Below are 19,714 nucleotides of genomic sequence, written 5' to 3'. Positions count from 1 at the left end.
TCTTCTGGCTCACGTGCTTTAGAGGGGCAAGCAACGTACTCGATGCTCTACTGCTGTTGCTGGTGACTCACGGTGCTGCTCTGTTGTTCGGCGGATGGACGCCAACGCAGAATACGCTGCCGGCCGATACTCGCGATCACGGGTGCTGATCTGCTACGTTTGCTTCTGGGCAGGCTCTCAGGCCGCTTGGCACAAACGCTGCACGTGTGCAGAACTCCTACGCTTAGGAGATTTGACGCGTCTCCTACGGACGACTCACCTGCCGATCAACGTCAGATTGCTTGCCAGTGATGCTGGTTGGAAACTGCAGGGCCCAATGGCTCACGTGCGTTGGCGGGTACGCTACGGATTCGTGCGTCGAGCTATAGTTGCGGCTACATGTCGCGAGTCGATCGCCGGATAGGTTGGATGCTGACGAACGTCGATAGTGGTCCAGTGGCTCAAGATCGAAGACGAAGATCTCTACGGACAATACTACGTGGCCGTGGAGACGAATCAGCGGACCAGCGATGCTGGTTTCGTTTCTCGTCGGCAATCGATTGTCGAGTCGCGGAGGAGATAGTGTCGCGTCCTACGGACTCTCTGCGGACCCTGGCGGACGTGCACGGTTCATTAGCTGGTCGGTTCTGATAGGCCAAAGCCGAGTTCTACTCGGTGCCCTGGTTGCAAAGCACTATGCGGAAAACTGAGAGAGTTTTGCAGGTTCAACAACCCAGAGAAGGATCACATTTTAACAACTCAGAGTAGGTACGTGGATTCTGACAGCATGTTGCTTGTAGATCAAATGGTTTCGTTTTCGGTACCTTGAAGCTGACGAAAGGCGCGGATCTTGTTTGATGTTCTCTATCGCACCGTTCTGGCTGATTCCTACAAGGAAGAGCACAAGCAGAAGGAACCGGACCGCGGAAACACTGCACAAGCGCAACAACTTAAGAAGTAGCAGTTGGTGAGTTTTAAAAAATCGATTCTGGTTTGCAGTTTCTAATAAACAACACTTCAGATAGTTGAACAAAAGCCCGTTCGAGAGGAGTTACGAATCGCACTCAAATTACTCAGGCGCACTCAAAGAAGCACCGCCGGAAGTGACCCGTCCAAAATGAAATAGCAAACGGAGCACCGACATCGGCATTATCGATCAGGTTCGAAATGACGACCCTGATTATATCACCCTGATTGAGGAGGATCTTATGGACTACAAACCGTGAAAATCGGTCAACTGTTCCTTTCACTTGGACTTTCTCAAGATCTTAAACCGTACGTGAATCGTTGGTGCTGCTGTTCCGGATGTGACCCTAGCTGGTAAACGAATGATGCAAGAAAATCAAGCAAAGAGATCACCATCAGTGACACAGCACGCGTTCCCGGCCCTGAAAGTGTATTTATGCTAATGCAAGGACCTGTTGAATTTGTTTGGATTGGCGGCAAGCTTTTCTTTTTTTTGTTCACGGCGTTCTAGTTCCAATGGGGGTCTGAGATTCTAAAGCATGTCCTTTTAAAAATCTATAATAAAAGATAATAATGGGGCTTAAGGGGGGGGGGGGGGCAGATTTATTATAAGGTGACACGATTTAACAATGCTGCTTAGAGTGACTCGAAAACATCGCCTTGTGTCACAACTTGCAGGAGCGCGTGCGTCTCGGATCATCTCTTGGCGTAAGTTGATCACGGTGGTGCCATCAGCAAGGTTGCGCTTTAAAAAATGACTCTTGTTTTCGTCCGGCGCGGTACTCGGATAGATATTCCATCGGGCAATTCAACCTGCTTCACCTCTGCTCAATTTTCATTTCCAGGGGTGAGCTTTGTTCGTAATCCTTCCCCGCGGCAAAGATCATCGTAATCGCTGAAAATAGACCAACCTTGAAACGAAATCTATAGCCGTTAAATTTGCTGTTTGGCGACCTTCTAGAACCCACATTCCGTCAGCTTCATGTTTCCTCGTTGCGCGTTCTTCTGGGAGGGCCTTGAACATATGTACTTGGTTACGGACAAGTGTTGGCATACCGACATCGCAGCTCATCAACCGCCGCGTGAAACCCGACGAACGCATCCGTCACATTCGAGGATGACGTCAAAACAGCAGCGTTCGAGTCGTTCTACGTTTTGTCCCTAGACACTAGGTACTAAAGAGCACCCTCAAGGATCTGTTTCTAAATAAGGTCTACCGGTACGTCCAAGGTTGGCCAAAAGCACTGCCTGCCAGCGCCGACCGTGACCTCAAGAGGTTCCACAACCAAAGCGACTCGCTGCAAGGGTGCATCCTGTTCTGCGACCGTCTCATGGTTCCTTCTGACCTGCACAAGCAACGTCTTGAACAACTCCATCAGGGCCACCCTGGAATCGACGGCGTGAAAGCTTTGGCTCACATTTATGTGTACTAACCTTCGCTGATTACGTGCGAACGTGTCCATAATGTGCCGCAGCTGCCAAGGCACCGGCACACGCCCCTCTGGTCTCCTGGCCAAAATCAACACGTTCATGTCGACTACGCCAAACTGATCGACGGCGAGTACTTTCTGCTAGTCTTACTCCGCCGGATCATAAGCTTCGCAACGATTAACATCCTTGAAGCTTGTTCGCATAGCTGGAGAGGCTGGTATCGGATAACAGAATCCACTTTACCAGCGCCGAGTTCGCGCAGTTCTGCGTCAAGAACGATATCAGCCACGTCACCACTGCCCCGTTTTACCCCTAGGCAGTCAGGCAGAACGTTTAGTCGATAAATACGTTCATGCGCGCAGATCTGAATGGTCCGGCTTCAACGCAATTTCTTGAAAAGTGAAATCCCAGTTGGTAAACAACTTTGAACCTTTGAGGTCAGCAGACCAACTCCAACCAGCCGACAATCTAAATCCCTATAAAGGAGCTCAGTCAAAATACATTGAACTTATCAAAATTAAATTTTGATATACCTGCCATCCTGCCCTAACCCGGGAGCAAAAAACCCATAAAAATCTGACCCTCATGGTTCACCGGAAAGAGTGGCCATAACGCATCACTGAAAAATATAGAAAACAAATGACAACACCGAACATTCACAGCCTGCTATGAACTGTCAAAATAGTTAAAACCGTTAAAACCACTCGCGCCCGTGCGAACGGTTCGGTTTTAACTTATAACCATTTCTTTAAAACCGGCTATAACTCGCCCGTGCGAACGGGGTATAACTCGCCCGTGCGAACGGGGTATTATGAAATAAATGCAATATATTTGGAGTGACCACCTCGTGGGCTTGCCAGATTTTTTCCAGATTTTTTTCTGTTCAAACCTGGTAACCCTGCTGACAGCAGCTGCGACGTCAGCAGTAAGGGAGCGTTCTTTTATTACGGAAAATCGGATTTTTAGACAGCCTTTCCCCCTCGTAACAAAATTTCCATACAAATTTTAAAAATATTGTATGGAGCGTAACACGGCCTCCGACCTCCCCTCTCTTCCCCTACTGCGTTACGTAATAAAAGAACGCTCCCTAACAACTTAAAAACACGGACGAACGGACATGACATCAGGAACAAATTTTCTTCAAATTTCTGAAGCAAACTATCACTTGCGCCATCTACACTCAAGTTGTCGAAGTAGCTTTGCACGATTACGCATGATTTCTCAAAACGTCTTATGAAAATATTTATTTAAAATATTTAGCATTAGTATTGTACTAGAAACAGTTTTTGGCATTAAGTTTGTCTTTATGATTCTATGTAATTTATCATGTTTACTAAAATTGCCGAAAAATTGACAGAAATGGTATTTTTAATATAAAATCATAAGACCATTTCAAAAAGTGCCCATGAGTTTGCATCATCAGCTGTCTTTGTTTACGTTTAAGACCACGTGGCGCGAAGATTTTGACATAAGCGATCTCGCTTGCGCAAGTTTTTGCCAAGAAGAAGTAAACGAAAACCTGCTTCACTTTTTGAAACTCCGTGACATGTCCGTTCGTCCGTGTTAAAAAGTCAAACGCCCAGTTGTCGAAGATCATTCTTGCATTGTATTTCGTAAAATAAAGACCTATTTTAATCCGTGTTATATTCATTAGTGTCTTCTCATTTGGCCTCGGGCCGCACGATATGAAGAGATTTTATGAATACACAACTAAAATTTTAGCGATTTTTTTTTTCAAAAATTCAAAAGATTTTTAAATCAACCCAAACATGCTTAAAATGATTCTAAACGCAGGGAAATGCATTTTAAAGTGATTTAAGCTGATTACATTTTATTTCCTTTGAAATTTTGAAATTTTTGAAAATATTGTTTTGCCCTCTAATTTTTCGGTCAACTTTGAAGGGTGGAAAGACAAAAACTTAAAATAAAATTTGAAAAAAACGAAGTTGACTTTAAAGCTGTTGGAGCGAAGGCGCCGAGTACTCATATTTACACAAAGAATTTTAGAGCGCCCGCCGCGGGATTCGAACCGGCGACCTTTGGATTGTGAGTCCAGTGTGCGGTCCAATTGATCCACACGGGTGGGACCAAATAAAACAAATAAATAAAACCAATAGAAATAAAATTTGTACCAGCCTAATAAATCATTGAAAAAAAAATTAAAAACAAGCTGGAGCTACCCTATTTAAAAAAAAAAGTTTTCAAAAACACGCCAACCTCCTCGTTGCAAAAACCTTGCCTTTCCTCAAACGTCAAACCGTTGTACTAAAACTTTTGACAGCGCGCCGCCGACGACGACCCACAGTGCAGTGCGAGAAAAAGCAAGAAAAAGATGGCAGCTGCTGCTTTTTCCTGAAGGAATTTTCGAACTAATCAGCGGCGAAAAGGTGTCGTTTTCCAGTGTTTTAACGGTGCAAAAGCCCCCGCGGAAGCTGCTTCAATGGCCACCGGATCCGGACAAGGTAGGGGCGGACGGAAAGTGGCGCAATTTGGGGGGTTCAAAATCAAAGCGACGACTTCGACGACCAGCAGGTTTGTGCCCCCCTTTCCGAGGGTGATTTCTTGGCCGCGGTTTCGTCTCGCAAAGGGAAGAAAACTAGGAAGGAAAACACGGTTGAAAACAAGTCGGCGGCCTGCGGGGTCAAATCCGGTGCGTACGGAGCGGGCCGCGGCCGCGACTTTAATTGATGGTTCGCGGGCTAGAAGTGGCTGAAATTGCATAATTAGCGCCCGCCGAAGCAGTTCTTCCCCGTTTGTTACTCCTCTTTTTTTGGGGGGGCTCACTTCCATTCGTTGATTTTGGTGAGAAAGAAGTGAGGATGGGGGAAAAAACGGAACGAAATAGTGGGTTCTACCGTGGGGTTGGGGGCAAGAGGTCTGAGCGGGGTGGAGGAGGAATGGTTTTTATTGGAAAAGAAAGAAGAAAACAGAAATTGGAATTCCGCTGTACTTACCCCGCGCGTAGCAGGCTGGTGGTGCTTACCTCCCTCACAGCATTCGGTGGGCAGCACATGAGTGGGTGGGTGGTGTCGCGAGAAAGTGGGGAGTGGCGCTCTTCTCTCGTTTTCCCACCCACTCACGCGTGCACCCGAAATTTGACGCGCGGGCACTATGGTAACCCGCGGGAGAAGGTGGTTAGAATGAGAGGCTTGATGATGAAGTCGGTCTTTGGGAAATGTATAAAGTTTTGAGATAAAGACATCGACGGTGATTGGGTGGTGGCCAGTCAACGACAGAATATACAGGTTGAGAATCAAGGGCCGGTTCTGTAACCCGAGCATTATTAACGTGCACAGCCCGCACATGGCAAACGACGCCAATGTCAAGGACGCTTTCTACGAGCTTCTGGACCGCTAGTACAGGAAGTGTCCAAAACACGACGTCAAGATTTGCAACGCTCAAAGTAGAAGTTTAGGCCGGTTATTGGAAGGATCAGCGCTCAGACGAACGAGAATGGCCTACGACTCATCGATTTCGCTACCTCCCGACACATGTCCATACGTAGTGCTTTCTTCCAGCACAGCCTCCTCTACAAGTACACCTGGACGAACGACAAGTACACCAAACGAAACGGAGACACAAATCAACCATGTTCTCATCGAGACGGTAGGCACTTTTCGGACATAATCGACGTCAGAACCTACCGTTGCGAGGACATCGGCTAGGACCACTACCTGTTGGTGGCACAGCTGCCCCAACGTCTGTCCGAAGTCAACAAGATCCGTTACCGTCGCCCGCAGCGGTATAATCTGGAGCGACTCAAGAATATTAAGGTCGCTACCCAGTGCGCGCGAGAAGGCGAAAAGTGTCTGCATTACCAGACGAGGGTGAGCTCGCAAAAGCCCTTTTGGAGGCTTTGCTGAAGTCGTATGGAAACAGTCACCCACGTAGCGACATCGAGCGCCATCGGGTACGCGGACCGAGTTCGATGGAACGGATGGTACGACAAGCAACGTCAGACGATTTTGGGCCGGACGAAAGCAGCGCCACACATGTGGCTGCTGCATAACACCCGTGGGAACAAAGAGTCGTACGAACACCCATCTCTTTCGGAACAAGAAGCCTGGAAGAGTTGGAGTGCAAACGAAACGCGCAAGTTCTACAAGAAATTCAGTCAATCCCGGAACGGCTTCATGCCGTGACCCGAATGTGCCGGGATTAGGACGGAGGAATGTTGACGGACGAGCGCGAGGTGATCGAAAGGTGGAAGCAGCACTTCGACGAGCACCTGAATGGCCCAGAGGCGTAGTATCAAAGCGATAATGCGAAACTCATCAAGATGGGCCCGGACAAGCTAGCGGCCTGTCTGCACCAGCTGATAGTCAAGAACTTGGACACAGAACAGCTCCCGGATGAGTGGAAAGGGCGAGTAATATGCAATTTGCAATGTGAGAACTATCGAGCTATCGCTATTCTCAACGCGGCCAACAATGTACTGTCTCAGATCATCTTCTGTCGTCTGTCGGAGCGAGCAGGGGATTTCGTTGGGTGGTACCAAGCCCAGATCCACCTGTTCATCAATTTAAAAAGCCGCGTACGACTCGATCGATTGCGAAGAGCTATGGAAGATCATGTACGAGAACGGCTTTCCCGAGAAGTTGCACAGACTGGTAAAATGTTTATGTACCTCGGATCGTTGGTGACGTCGGATAACAACTGCAGCAGGGAAATTCGGAGGCGCATCATCACCAGTAGTCGTGCCTACTATGGACTCCATAAGACCTTTAAGTCTGGTACAAAGTGCACCACGTACGAAACGATGATTGCGCGACGGACATCAGCCACACTGCTTGTTCGTACGAATAAAAATCGAGGCAAACGATGAACGATCGCCAGTCTACAGCCGCATTCAAATGTTTGTTTGTCTGTGATAAAAACGCGCCGTCGCGCTGACATCGCTCTGCACTTCTCGGGATTATGTTGAGTTTATGTTGCTAGTAGCGTGCCTATCCGGCTGATGAGAGGAGAAACGATTGTTGTTTTTATTCGTTCCTGGAAATGCAGTATGCGCCGCTTGTTTCTGTGGCATCATTGCTGACGCAGCTCGCTGTCGTGTTTTTAAATTGTGGCACTCGTCTTATCTGGAGCATGAATAAGAAAAACAAACGAGTTCAATCACTCTGAATGCTGCTAACTTTTGCTTAATTTTCGCTCTTTTTCAGAATACCGCGTAAATTTGGTCAGTGAATTATCACAACAATGTCCGCTAGTGATCTCCAGTTTTTAGCATCGAACTCATCCTCGTCATCGTCCTCATCGTCGTTGTCCTTGTCTCGTCAGTATAGTGCACAATCGAAAGCAAACAGCACCTATTTGTCCTCAAACGGGTCAAAAAACACTAAGCTAGAAGAATTGGCCCAAGCCAAACAGCAAATCATCATCCACGAGCTCCTTAATCCGAACTCCGGACCGTTCAACAACTACCAGCAGGTTCTGCCGGAGGCAGGTAATGTCGCAAACTTCGCGAGCTCGGTAAACAACAGTTCCATAACGATCCTAACGTCGCAACGTCCAAGCTCGGATCACGGCGCAGCGGCCAAACCCGCGATGGTCCTCGACCGGATCGACATCTGCATTAACAATCATTTCAATGAGCCACGTCAGCTCGATGCCACGACGGTGGTGCCGGCCTTGGCCGGACAGCAGACCAAGGTGAACGAGAAGCGATCGAGCACCGACCTGGAGCCGGACTCGACGACCTCCTCGCTGGGACAGCTTCCGGTGACGCCGGAAAAGAATGGAGGCGGCGGTGGCGGTACCAAGTTCAAGCTGCAGGAAGACGTCCTGGTGGAGCACAAGGACGGACGGTTCTACCTCGGTACGGTGATCGCGATCGGAACCGGCCAGTGTCTGGTGCGGTTCAACGACAACACCGAGTGCTGGTCCGACTTCCGGGAGCTGACGAAGCTGAGCAGCAATGATGCAGACGATACGCCCGCTTGTGTGGTGTGCAAGCGGCAGAACACCGAAGATAACGTGGAGGTATGCGAGAACTGCGGCCGAGGGTACCACATCAAGTGTATGGACGGGAACTTTGAGAAGAACGGCTACTGGTTCTGTCGGATGTAAGTTTTGGGATGACGCTGCTGGGGGCAGTTACTGAATGTCTGTTCTTTTGTAGGTGCACCTCGCCAAACGGCAAAAGGAAGGATATCCGGTACGTCTGCTCCGGAGTCTTGTCGGAATCGCTGGATCCTCTGACGGACAAATCTCAACTGTCGTACAACGTAAGACTTTGCCGTTTGTTGCTTACGTTAGATATTCCCTTCTTACAAGCTATTCCTTCCAGATTGATGCGCTCACCTGGGACGCGCTGCACCGGGCAAACCAGGAACGTCACTACTGCTACTGCGGCGACGATGGCGATTGGCTGAGAGAGATGATACAGTGCTGCCGGTGTCAGCAGTGGTTCCACGGGCGGTGCATTCGCAGTCTGCAGTATCCGATATTCCTGGGCGATCGGTTCTACTTCTTCATCTGCTCGATCTGCAACCACGGGCACGAGTTTGTGCGCCGGCTGGAGGTCAGCTGGCCGGATCTCATCCACCTGGCGCTGTACAATTTGATTGCGCGCAACGGGAAGCGGTTCTACGACGTTACGAAGGCGATCGCGGCGTATGTCGAGGACAACTGGAAGACGCTGCAGATGTCGGAACAGGTTTGTCAAAACTTTTTTCGAAAACACCGTCACACTAATCAGCCGTATCCGTTTTCAGATGTCCAAGCTGTCGCCGAACGCACGCAAGGAAATCATCACCCAGACGCTGACCAACGACCGGATACGGTTCAGGTGTGGCAGCGAGATCAAGAAGGGAACCACCCTGTGGACTCTGCGTCTGGCGCAGCCTCCGAACCCGCCGAACGTGCTGCTCCAGCCGGGCCAGGTCGTCACCGAGCACATGCTGACGCAGATGTCCAAGGAAAACCGGGCGTACCGGTTTTTGCCGCGAGTGTAAGTATCTGAAATTGGTTACACTGCATGATTGTGTCGTTACAGGTTCACATTTTAAGAGCTTTTTTGGACGAGAAGAAACAATAGTAAAGCAGATGTCTGCCTCCAACCGATCTAGCAGTAGTGGAATCCCAAGTCAGAGCCTACCCGACCCAGCGTGTGACTCTAAACAGTAACAGACAGGTTCTTCGGTGAAACAGGATTCGAGATATTCTTGATGATGAACAGCTCCCGGCGCCTGATCTAGAGACGGTGAAGAGGGACATCAGGAAGCTGAAGAACAACAGAGCTGCCGGCAAGGATCGTTTACCCGGTGAACTCTTCAAATATGGATGAGAGAAACTGGCGAGGGCGCTTCACTGTGTGATTTCCAAGATCTGGGAGGAGGGGAAGCTACCGGAGGAATGGATGGATGGTGTCGTGTGCCCCATCTACAAAAGGGCCGATAAACTTATCAACGCGGCCTACAAAATCCTCTCCCAGATCATATGCTGTAAGTTTTCACCCAATGCAAGGAGGTTCGTGGGGCCCTACCAAGCGGGCTTCATGAGAGTAACGGGTTCGAAGAACATCGGCCCCCCAAGTCTCACCCCTCTAACTGTTGGTGTTGAATTAGAGGAGGTGAGCGAGTTCGTGTACTTGGGATCGCTGGTAACCGCCGACAACGACACCAGGAGGACGGATGTTTTGGAGTTTTAGAACGGAAGGTGCTACGAACGATCTACGGTGGAGTACAGATGTCAGGCGGAGTGTGGCGCAGACGCATGAACCACGAACTGCACGCGTTTCTTGAAGAACCGACCATCGCCAACCAGGCGAAGATCGGGTGGCTCAGGCGACGCATGACCGCGCTGAACTAGCTGGCGGTACAGTCAGAATAGCAGGGAAACCGCGCGCACGTTGGGGAGATCAAGTGAATGGTGATATCCGGAAGATCTGTAACCAGAGAAATTGGAGAGTAGCAGCACAAGATCGAGAAAGATGGAAGCGTCTTCTTGCTACAGTACGCGTTCCTGGTGCGATGCTGATTGGTGCACGTTTTTCAGAGGAGCTTAAATATGTGATCATGAAACCTTAACACGGGTAGATTTATTTTTCCGAACGTAAAAATCCCGACTTATTTGGTTTCGGTAGAGAAGCTGCAGGGAATCTTACGTTCTAACCGGAGTTGTCAAAACTTCTTAGTACGGAGTGTGGAGGAGATACATGCAGGGATCCCACCGACGACGTTTACGTCTGAAGAAAGAGAAACAGAACCCGCAAAGCTGTTGAGTTTCACCCATTAACGCTGATCAAGCTGAAGGAAACGGTACGATCAGTGAAGGATTGATCTGGTGGACGCTTTGCAAGTAGTTGAAGTGGATCTACTGAATATCGTCAACAAAGCGCTGTCACGAGGGGAATTCCCAGACACATGCTGTCGCTGCAGAGAAGGTCATGGAAATGATCGTGTAGAAAAAAATCCATGATCGTGATTGACCGAGCTGGTGTATTGCTGGAGGAGAAATCCGTGAGACCCAGAATTAACTATAGTGCTTCATTCTAGATCAATCCAGCAGTAGTTGAATCCCAAGTCATTGTCCCAAATATTTTTTTTCAGTTCCATCATTGCCAATCACTGCTCAAGATTTCTTCTGCATTCTATTCCAGAGCCCTGGAGAAATCGTTCGTCAACGATGCCGCCAGTCGGGAAAAGATGACCGGCGTCAGTTACTGCTCCCCGCTCGTGTCAGAGGATGACATATCGGAGATCTCCGAGGACACCAACCAGGACGAGAACAGCTCGGACTACGAGGCTCTAGCCGGTGCTGGCACCGGAGAGCACCCGTCCGACCTGAACGGAACAACTGCCGGCGGCGCAGACGCGCAGGGTCGGCTTAACAATTGTGTTGCAATATATAACAGTACAGGGAAAAATGCTAGTTCAAATTTAAGTGAGGCACTATTCAGCTCTAACGCCAAGGACGGCTTCCAGCTGTTCGGAACGGCCGGGTCGAAGCCGCACAGCGATGCCGGCAGCGTCGCCAGCAACGGAAACAGGCGCGCGTTCAAGTCACGCCCCAAAAAACGGACAGCGAGAAGTCGTTCGACATTTACGACTCGTCGGACGATACCTCGCGAACCACGCTGGATTTGATCATACCACCACCCAAAGATTTCACCGGACGAAACAATCCCTTCCACCATCCGGCGGCGGCGGCGATGACGGCTTCACAGCAGGTTGCGGGAAGCGGTCAAGGCGGATCGACCGTCGTCGTCGGGATGGGCAAAAGCAACGAAACAAAAGACTTGACGCAGAAAGTAGGTGCGAGTAGTGTTGTTAGTCATTTGAGCAGTAACCTGGTGAACGGCGAGATGAGGGTGGCGCGGATCGTGAAGCGACGGCTCAGCGCCCGGGACATCCTGAACGGGTCGAAAAGCAAGCGGCGGAAGTTCCGGAAAAGTTCGGTGAGTTGTGAGTTGGGGAAGTCGGAGTCAATTTTGTTGAATGTGTTTTCTTGTAGGTTATCGGCACCACGTTGACTACCTATGCCGCGCCCACCGCCAGCATACCGTTCGCCGGACAATCTTCCAGTCTGATAGCTTCGCTGTTCTCGCCCGCTGGAGACGGTGGCGGCTGGCCAAGTCAGATTACGCTCAACCACCTGCTGCCGTCGTCTGCGTCGGCCTCCTCCTCGGGCAGCAGCACTCCGGCGCATTGTTCCTATCCCACCACCCAACAGCCAAATGTGGCCGCAGCGATGGTTCCTCAGGCACTGCCTACCGCCATGACCTGCCCGCCGTCTTCGCTGCCATCCTCGCTTCAGGTATCTTCCGCCGAGCTGGTCAAGCGGAATCCTGCCCACGGTCGCCGACTGCGGCAACGTCAGGAACGTAACTACGCGGAATCCTCGCGGCGAACCAGTGCCCTCCGCCGGATGTCCACCAGCGCTAGCAACCTCCGGAATGCCACCGGTTTCACCCGGAAAATCCGGATCGTCCTCCTCAGGTGGCCCGGCTGGTACCGATTTGCAGTCCTCGCTGAATCTGTACTTTGGGGCCGCCCACCGGATTCTCAGCGGTGAAAAGTTCATCATCAAGGGCAAACGGGTGTCGCTGTCCGGTCGGGCGCAGTACTTGATCGAGTGGGAGGGCTGTCCGGCACCGGTAATGTAAGATTTTAATTAAATCTTTTTTTTAAACTTAATCGTGGAAGAGTCTTTTGGGTCGTACAAGAACAGAGAATTGATTCCAACGAGAGTGAATAGCTTACCACAACGACATTCCGCGGGTGACGGCGCAAATCGAGGTTAATCGGTACGTGAAGTGAGTTTCGTGTAGTTGTGTTATGTTCTACAACTCCGCAGTAACAGTTCAATAGGGCGAATTTGCGTTTGTAAACAAACACCCTCTTACTTGCCGTGAACTGTCACTTGAGCAAAAGGGATGGACTGCTTGTTTACAAACGCAGATTCGTCCTATTGAACTGTTACTACGGAACTCGTTACTAAATATTTATATTTCATTGATAAATATGCTTTTACAACATTGTTTTATTGGATTTTTAAAGTTCCTTGAGTATTTTTCACTTGAAAAAATCTTTTTAAATTTGAATGGTTCTTCTAAGTTAAAGTTTTATAAAATTTTAACATTATCCTCATTTATATGAAAACGCAAAAAAGAAGTGACGCAAGGAAATATAACATTTTTAGTTGTTTAGCCTCCAAAACGTCTCAAGCCGCGCTACCAACTAGTATTGAAAGAAGACATCCTTCCAAGCCTGGAGAGTCCAACAATCTTCGAACAGGATATGAAATCAGGAACAGAAACAACGTAGACTTTTTAACGATAGCCAGCAGCCCTCATATTTTTGTACGTCATTTTACAAACGTCGCTCACAACTGGTATGAAAAAAGCACCGCGCTAGGAACAAGCTCCAGCATCGCATGAGCCGCCAACTGTCGAAACAACCTACGCTGAACGCAGCGAATTAAATGATTTTATTTTAAACTGATCAACTGCCAAAAGTTACTAAAGCTAGTAATCCTAATAAGCTATCAAAATAACCCGTAATATCGCGTAATCATTGCAGAGCCAGTACATGTTCTTTGTTGTATGTGAAACCCCACCTCACTTTTTCCACCTTCCCTGAAACCATTTTGCTTGGTTGCAGTTTCGTTTAAAGTTTCGTTAAATTTATTGAATCTGTGCGCACAAAAACAGAAGATTGCAAAACCGGTAGAATAATTCAGAGAGACATGCAAACGAAAAACTCGATTCGTTTTAAGGAAACCGATCACTGCCGAATTGTGTGTGCTAGTGTTGAGTGTGAAACACGGAGAAAATTCCCAATCGTGTGATCGCGAGTGTGAATGTGGTAGTATCAAAATTACGTCTCGTTGGGACTGAACGGAAACAAGTAGTAACAATTTTTTAAACGAAAGGAATAAAAACTAAGGCGAGTAAACAAAAATCAAGCACTGATTAATTAGTTCATAAATTATTTCCTCAGTTAAACCTTACATAGACCCGTAAACCTAAGTCCTTATTTTAAAACCTCTGTTGATATAGATTCTGTTACAAAATACTAAGTTGTAGGGTGCAGTGTAGTGTTTTTATGTGAGCTAACGAAATCGTAAGCGGAAATATGATCATCTCTAAGTTAAATAACAATTTAGCAAAAGTATAAATTAAAAAACCAAGCGTATCAGACTGCGCTCAAACCCCCTTTCTTTTAGAAACGGTTCTACTAGATGTTTAACACTATATAATTAATTCAATCAAACAAACAAAAATCGGATTGCTTGCCCCACGGGCGAGGATCTATAAACGGATACTATGAGTGTATTGTAAATTATTATTAAATCGAGTATATAAACACAAAACAATAAACAAAGCTCGGCGAGATTGGGTCGCGTCGGCAAAGTGATGCTGAATGACACCAATCAAAGGAAAGAGCAGAAGATAATGGTCTAAAATAAAAGTGGATAACACAATTGAAAATTCTAACCGTACCGAGAAAAGAAATTACTCTGCCGGAAGTGTATATCACCTGATCCTTTTCTACTGTACAAGTGTCAATAATATTAAGTTTTGGAACCTTTATGACTAATCTCGAAGTTGTTGTTTTTTTTTTCTAGGTTTTGAGGAAGGCCCATCTACAAACGTACCTACATGGATTGTTGCAGTGGACGAACGTACGACATCGTGTTGCTAACGTTTGGAAATACAAAAAAAAAGCCTGAAGAATCCGTTGAAGAATTCAGCCAAAAGCCAATCATTATAATCGTCAATATCTCTACTAAACTCCCTGCGAGGGATTGAAGACCGTCACAATGTTATTACACGCAAGGAGAAATGCCAATAGAACCATCCAAAATGTAGAACACTTTAAGTAACAAAGGAAATGTTAAAGTTGACTTCGTATTTATGGGGAGTTAATGGAATCAGCAACGATTTTTTGAGCTGGATCATGATTTAGCTTTATTTTAATATTGAAGTCCGTAATAGAAGTGAGCTTGTGGAAGTTTAAAGAAAGGATGGGAAAGAATTTCTCTAAAACATATTTCTTTATTATTTGTTCGAAAGCCTTATTTATCAAATTATTTATGTGTGTCATTAGGGCTTAATTTATATTGAGTGTCAATGCGATTGAGTGCTTTACCAGTTTTAGGCTGCCTGAAAAAAGAAACGCATAGTTGTTCAACTTGTTAAACAAATTAATAATTTTAACTGAACGTTGAAAGTTTGGTAAATCGATGCTTCTGTGCTCTTTTCTTCTAAGCTTGCTTACACAGAGGCATTGTAATTAGCATTGAAATCAGACAAACCAGAAAAATATTAATAGCATATAAAGGATCAATTTATCAGTGATTTGAACTAGCAATATTTTTTTGATTGTGTTATTGATGCACATAATTAAAATTTACTTGTCTGTGTGATTGCTTGGTGATTGGGATTATTATATCATATAAGCATAATTTCATAAAATATTTCACTTTAGTAATTATATGCAGTTATTCGACGACTGCTTTTAAAAACCAATTCCACATCAAACCCTCAACGCCTCTTGGTTGGTGGCGCCCGGAAGCCCTTGCGTCTCGACTTGGCTTCGATTATCATGTTTGCTTGCCGCTTCAGGTAGCTTCGCGACGGAACTTCGGCCTCGTCGTCCGAAAGGACCACCGTTGTGCCCGGTCCCGGCGAGGCGGACGAAACCTGTGCCGTGGCCCGGCCGGCAATCAGATTAACATAAACCGGCGGTAGGGGCGGTGGTTTTTCGCGATCATCCGCCACGGAGGACGTTCCCGCCGATGGGCTAGAGGCCGGGATTTGAAGCGCACTCGGGGGACGCAGAGGTGCCTCACTTTCGTCCTCGGACAGCCCGCTGTCGATGTCGTTGGCCAGTTGACCACTCGCGATCATCCCGAGCTTGATTTTCTCCTCCAGAATGTTTCCCAGCTCATCGACAGAGATATCTCCAACGGAAATGTCCATTAGATCTGGCTGCTTTGTGGGTGTCCTGCGGATAAATTGGACATCCAAGTTCTCGTCGATTTCTCTCAGGCTCAGCAACAGTTCTACCAACGAATCTTTAATTGTGTTGAAAACGTTTCGCGTGTAGTCAATCGCTTTCTCACACTCTTCGCGACGTGCCCTCTGTTCCTCAATCGAAATACGAAGCATTTCCAGCTCTTCTTGATTGCTGCAAAAAAATAAATGTTCTATTAACGCGCTCCCACACTCCACCCTAGTTAGCTGTACTGACACATCACTATCTTTGACGTCCGCAAATTTAAAAGAATCCAATTGTGTCGTCATTAGCTCACGTTGGGACTCCAACTGCTTTTTCTCGTTCTCGGTGACCGTACGGAGGTACGTCAACCTCGCGGATGCCTCCCGCTGAGCCAGGAAGCGCTCGACGACTTCGGCGGCCGCGCTGACCCCTGGTGAGAAATGTTGGTAAAATTAGTTTGGGTCGTTAACGATCAATTGCATAATCGATCGCGTCAAATTACCTGTAGCTTGCATCAGTTTCTTAAACTTCTGCTCCATCGAAGAGGCCGAATCTTTGCCATGGCCACTGGAGTCATCGCCCTCGCCCTTGGTTCCAGAATGATCTCCGGAAGCGGACAAAATACTTTCCTGGTGCATAAGTGTCTTTCCGGAGGAGAAAATCTTCCGCTCCAGCCGTTCTAACTCCTGCTTTCGCTCTTCAACTTGTCGCCTAAAGTCCAGTGCTTGCTTCTCCCGCGCCTTGTACGCGTAATGAGTCGTCTGCTCCTGGCGTTGAAGAATCGATTTGGTATTGTCCCGCATTTGCATCGCTTCCTTGTGAACCGCCTCCAGCTTCGTTATCTCCGCCTGCTGTTCCGTGATCGCTTGCTCCAACTCCAGCAAGGAACTCTCGAACTTTTCAGCGTCTCTCATCAGCGACAGCTTGATACCACGATACTTCTTCCGGATGTGTTCCGCCTCCATCCACTGTACCGACGTCCGGTGAATCTCGTTCTCCAAGTGCGTTATCACCTTTCTATTTGCATCCTCTTCGATCGTTTCCGGAGGATTCGATCCATCACTCTTCGAGTATTTGTAACCCATCAGCTTGTGGTACTGCTCGACCAACTTTTGGTAGTATATCTCCCTCTTCTTGTGCTTTGCCTCGGTTGCATCCGCCTGTTTATTTAGATCGATAATCTTCAAGTCCACGATGTTCAGCCCATCTTGAACGGTTTTCGCGCCGGGTGGCAACTGCACCCGTCGTTTAATTTCCTGAACATTCCGCTGTGCCTTTGCGCTGTTTGGATTGTGCAAGTAGGACAGTTTATTGGTCAGCTCGCGTACTTCCTTCTTGAGCTCCGAGATTTTCTCGTTCTGAGCTTTCTTAGTATCCGCCCATTCTTCGGTGTAAGCTTTCTTTTGACCCTCTGTACAAAAATGCATGTAAGTTGCGTTACTACAGTCTACCTACCAAAATCTCACAACTCACCCGCTAGTTGAACTTTTTTCTTCAGCTCGGCAATCTTCTTGTTCGTTAGGGTAAGACCCTCCGCGTTCAGAATTGGCTTAGGTGTCGACATTTTTGAACAAAATCTGCGTTGTAGAAATCGGAGAAAATTCCACGATACTTACTAGACCAAGTAATAGCAGACAGTGAACAGTATCGATCTAACTGGCCGGATTAGGAAAACTGGGCGTTTTCCCTGGAAACCGCAATGTAATGGAATGGCATGTTCGAATAGGTGTTACGGCACGTTGTTTGTTAAAGAAAACATGGTGGTTATGATTGACAAACACTTGTTGCACTAACTGAAATGCTGGATTTACAATGTTAAAATATGAAACATTCGTGAAATTTTCCGAATTTTTCGAAAAAAAATATTTTCAATATTTTTGAACCAAGACTAACATTTTAAAAGGGCGTAACATTGAATTTTTTTAAATATTACTGAAAAATGATTAAAAAATTCATAACTAGGTCAAAGATTTTTTGCACAACCTGGAAATATCTGAAAAGTTGGCATTTGATGTTCTCAAAAACATATAAAAAATAAAAAAATTAAAAAGTGTTTTTTTGCAAATCAAGTTTTAGTGCCAAAAAGTTAAATAAAAAATCTTCAAAATTTTGTTTTACCGTGTATATTTTTCCAGTGTGGTCCGTATCCATACTTACAACTTTGCCGAAGACACCAAATCGATCAAAAAATTCCTTCGAAAGATACAGATTTTGGAATTTTCATACATCGTTTTTGTATGGACAGCTGCCAAATTTGTATGGAAAATTATATGGACAAACTAATGATGCAAAATGGCTTCTTTGGGCATACCAAAGGCACCAAAAAAGTTTCAGTCGGATTAAAAAATTCAAAAATTTAAATTCTTTAAAAAAGACCGATTCCATAGGGAATTGCTCAATTATTTTTTATTTTGCGGATTTGAATTTTGATTTTGCCGATTAAAAAAATGCTAAACTTCTAAAAAAGTGTTTTTTTTTAACTTAAAAAAATGTTTTTTAACATTCAAATAAAAATAATCTGAAAATAAAAAAGTGATACACTCAACCCCCGATGGTTTGACACCGAACGGGGTAACTTTTTAGTTTGACACTCCTTATACACGGAGTTCACACACACTACCAAACGTTTGTTTTGATAGTGTGAGTGAGTGCCGTGTAAAAAGTGAATGTTCGTCACTTTTTAGTTTGACTTTGACCAACCAACGGGGTACAAACTAAAAAAGTGTCAAACGAAAAAGTGACCAACCACCGGGGGTTGAGTGTATTTTTAGAATTCTATGAGTTTAGAAAATTTGGTTTATTTTAAATAATCAATTTCAAAATTATGAAATTTTTTAAAATTTGCAAAAGTTAATAAAATCACACCTTATATCAATGTCCATCGGCGTAAGCGGGATACACTCAATGTTTACATTTCTGGAGTTTTTTTTTAAAAGGTCCAATAAACCAAATTTCCAGTTTTTGCTTTTTGGGTGTTTTTGAAACCGCCTTGAGTCAGGGGTATCAAAAAACACCCAAAAAGCAAAATCTGAAAATTTGGTTTATTGGACCTTTTCAAAAAAAACTCCAGATTTGTTCATAGGACCTAACAAAAAAATGTTCAGACATATTTTCTCCAGGACACGCATTAGTCGAATTATGAATATTTTTTTTTTAATATAAATTACGAGCCATGGTTTCAACATTTTTAAACAAGCCAAAACATGCTAAATATGATTATAAATGCAGAAAAATGCATTTTAGGTTGTTTTCAATTGATTAGACTTCTATTTTCATGGAAATTTTGAATTTTTACCCCCTAATTTTTCAGACAATAATTTTGAGGGTGACATAAACTTTGAAAAAAAAAACAAAAATTAAATTTATGTTGGCATACCTATAAGTAGCAACAGAGCGAATTCGGTAATTTGAATAGAACTGCATTACACAGCAAAAAATCCGATGGTAAAATCGCATGCAAAAGCATGCACATCACCTTCGTTAAAATAAACACTTAATATTTCACACTGCATGTACAATTTTTGCAAACACAAAAAAAAGATCCAACCGATGGGATTCAAACCCAGCACCAACAGTAAGGACTGGCGCCTTAGCCCACTCGGCCATCAGACCGATGTAAAGTTGAAACGATATACGCATATATGAGCTTGACATTTCGGTCAAGTAGATTTCCCATACTTATGGGCTACATATTTCAGGGTGTAAAATCACATAAAATTGCATAAAATAATGCAATATTCATTTTACACCCAGGCCTTTTACACGTAGCTGGATTACTAATTTTTTAGCTGTGTTACAATTCACAAATTAAAACTACTGAAAGCTGTCAAAAACTTGACACCACGTGCTCGGAAATCGTCGAACAATGAAATTTAAGATGACATGATGGT

General features: G+C 45.8%; 2 protein-coding genes across 5 annotated transcripts in view; one reads left to right on the top strand and one right to left on the bottom strand.

Moving 5' to 3' along the window:
* Positions 1-4,668: 4,668 nt before the first annotated feature.
* LOC6037962 (metal-response element-binding transcription factor 2) lies at positions 4,669-14,317 on the top strand. Its single transcript, XM_038258489.1, is given in 9 exon segments — positions 4,669-4,838; positions 7,539-8,441; positions 8,498-8,603; positions 8,666-9,034; positions 9,093-9,328; positions 10,979-11,385; positions 11,388-11,776; positions 11,833-12,279; positions 12,281-14,317. Coding segments are annotated over 8 exon segments (3,024 nt in total). The 5' UTR covers positions 4,669-4,838; positions 7,539-7,575; the 3' UTR covers positions 12,485-14,317.
* A 576-nt stretch (positions 14,318-14,893) lies between these two features.
* LOC6037961 (coiled-coil domain-containing protein 151) overlaps positions 14,894-19,714 on the bottom strand; it is a 33,046-nt gene continuing 28,225 nt past the window's right edge. For all 4 annotated transcript variants that reach the window (XM_038248553.1, XM_001847759.2, XM_038248554.1 and 1 more), the window contains exons 2-5: positions 17,298-17,401; positions 16,327-17,235; positions 16,077-16,254; positions 14,894-16,013 (exon numbers count right to left, since the gene is read on the bottom strand). In XM_038248553.1, the coding sequence (XP_038104481.1) occupies positions 15,368-16,013; positions 16,077-16,254; positions 16,327-17,235; positions 17,298-17,388 (1,824 nt within the window). In that variant the 5' untranslated portion in view covers positions 17,389-17,401 and the 3' untranslated portion in view covers positions 14,894-15,367. The remainder of the gene's footprint in view (positions 16,014-16,076; positions 16,255-16,326; positions 17,236-17,297; positions 17,402-19,714) is intronic.

Source organism: Culex quinquefasciatus, chromosome 1 (assembly GCF_015732765.1).
Source record: "Culex quinquefasciatus strain JHB chromosome 1, VPISU_Cqui_1.0_pri_paternal, whole genome shotgun sequence".
NCBI lineage: Eukaryota > Metazoa > Arthropoda > Insecta > Diptera > Culicidae > Culex > Culex quinquefasciatus.
This window is presented reverse-complemented; position numbering and strand designations above follow the sequence as displayed.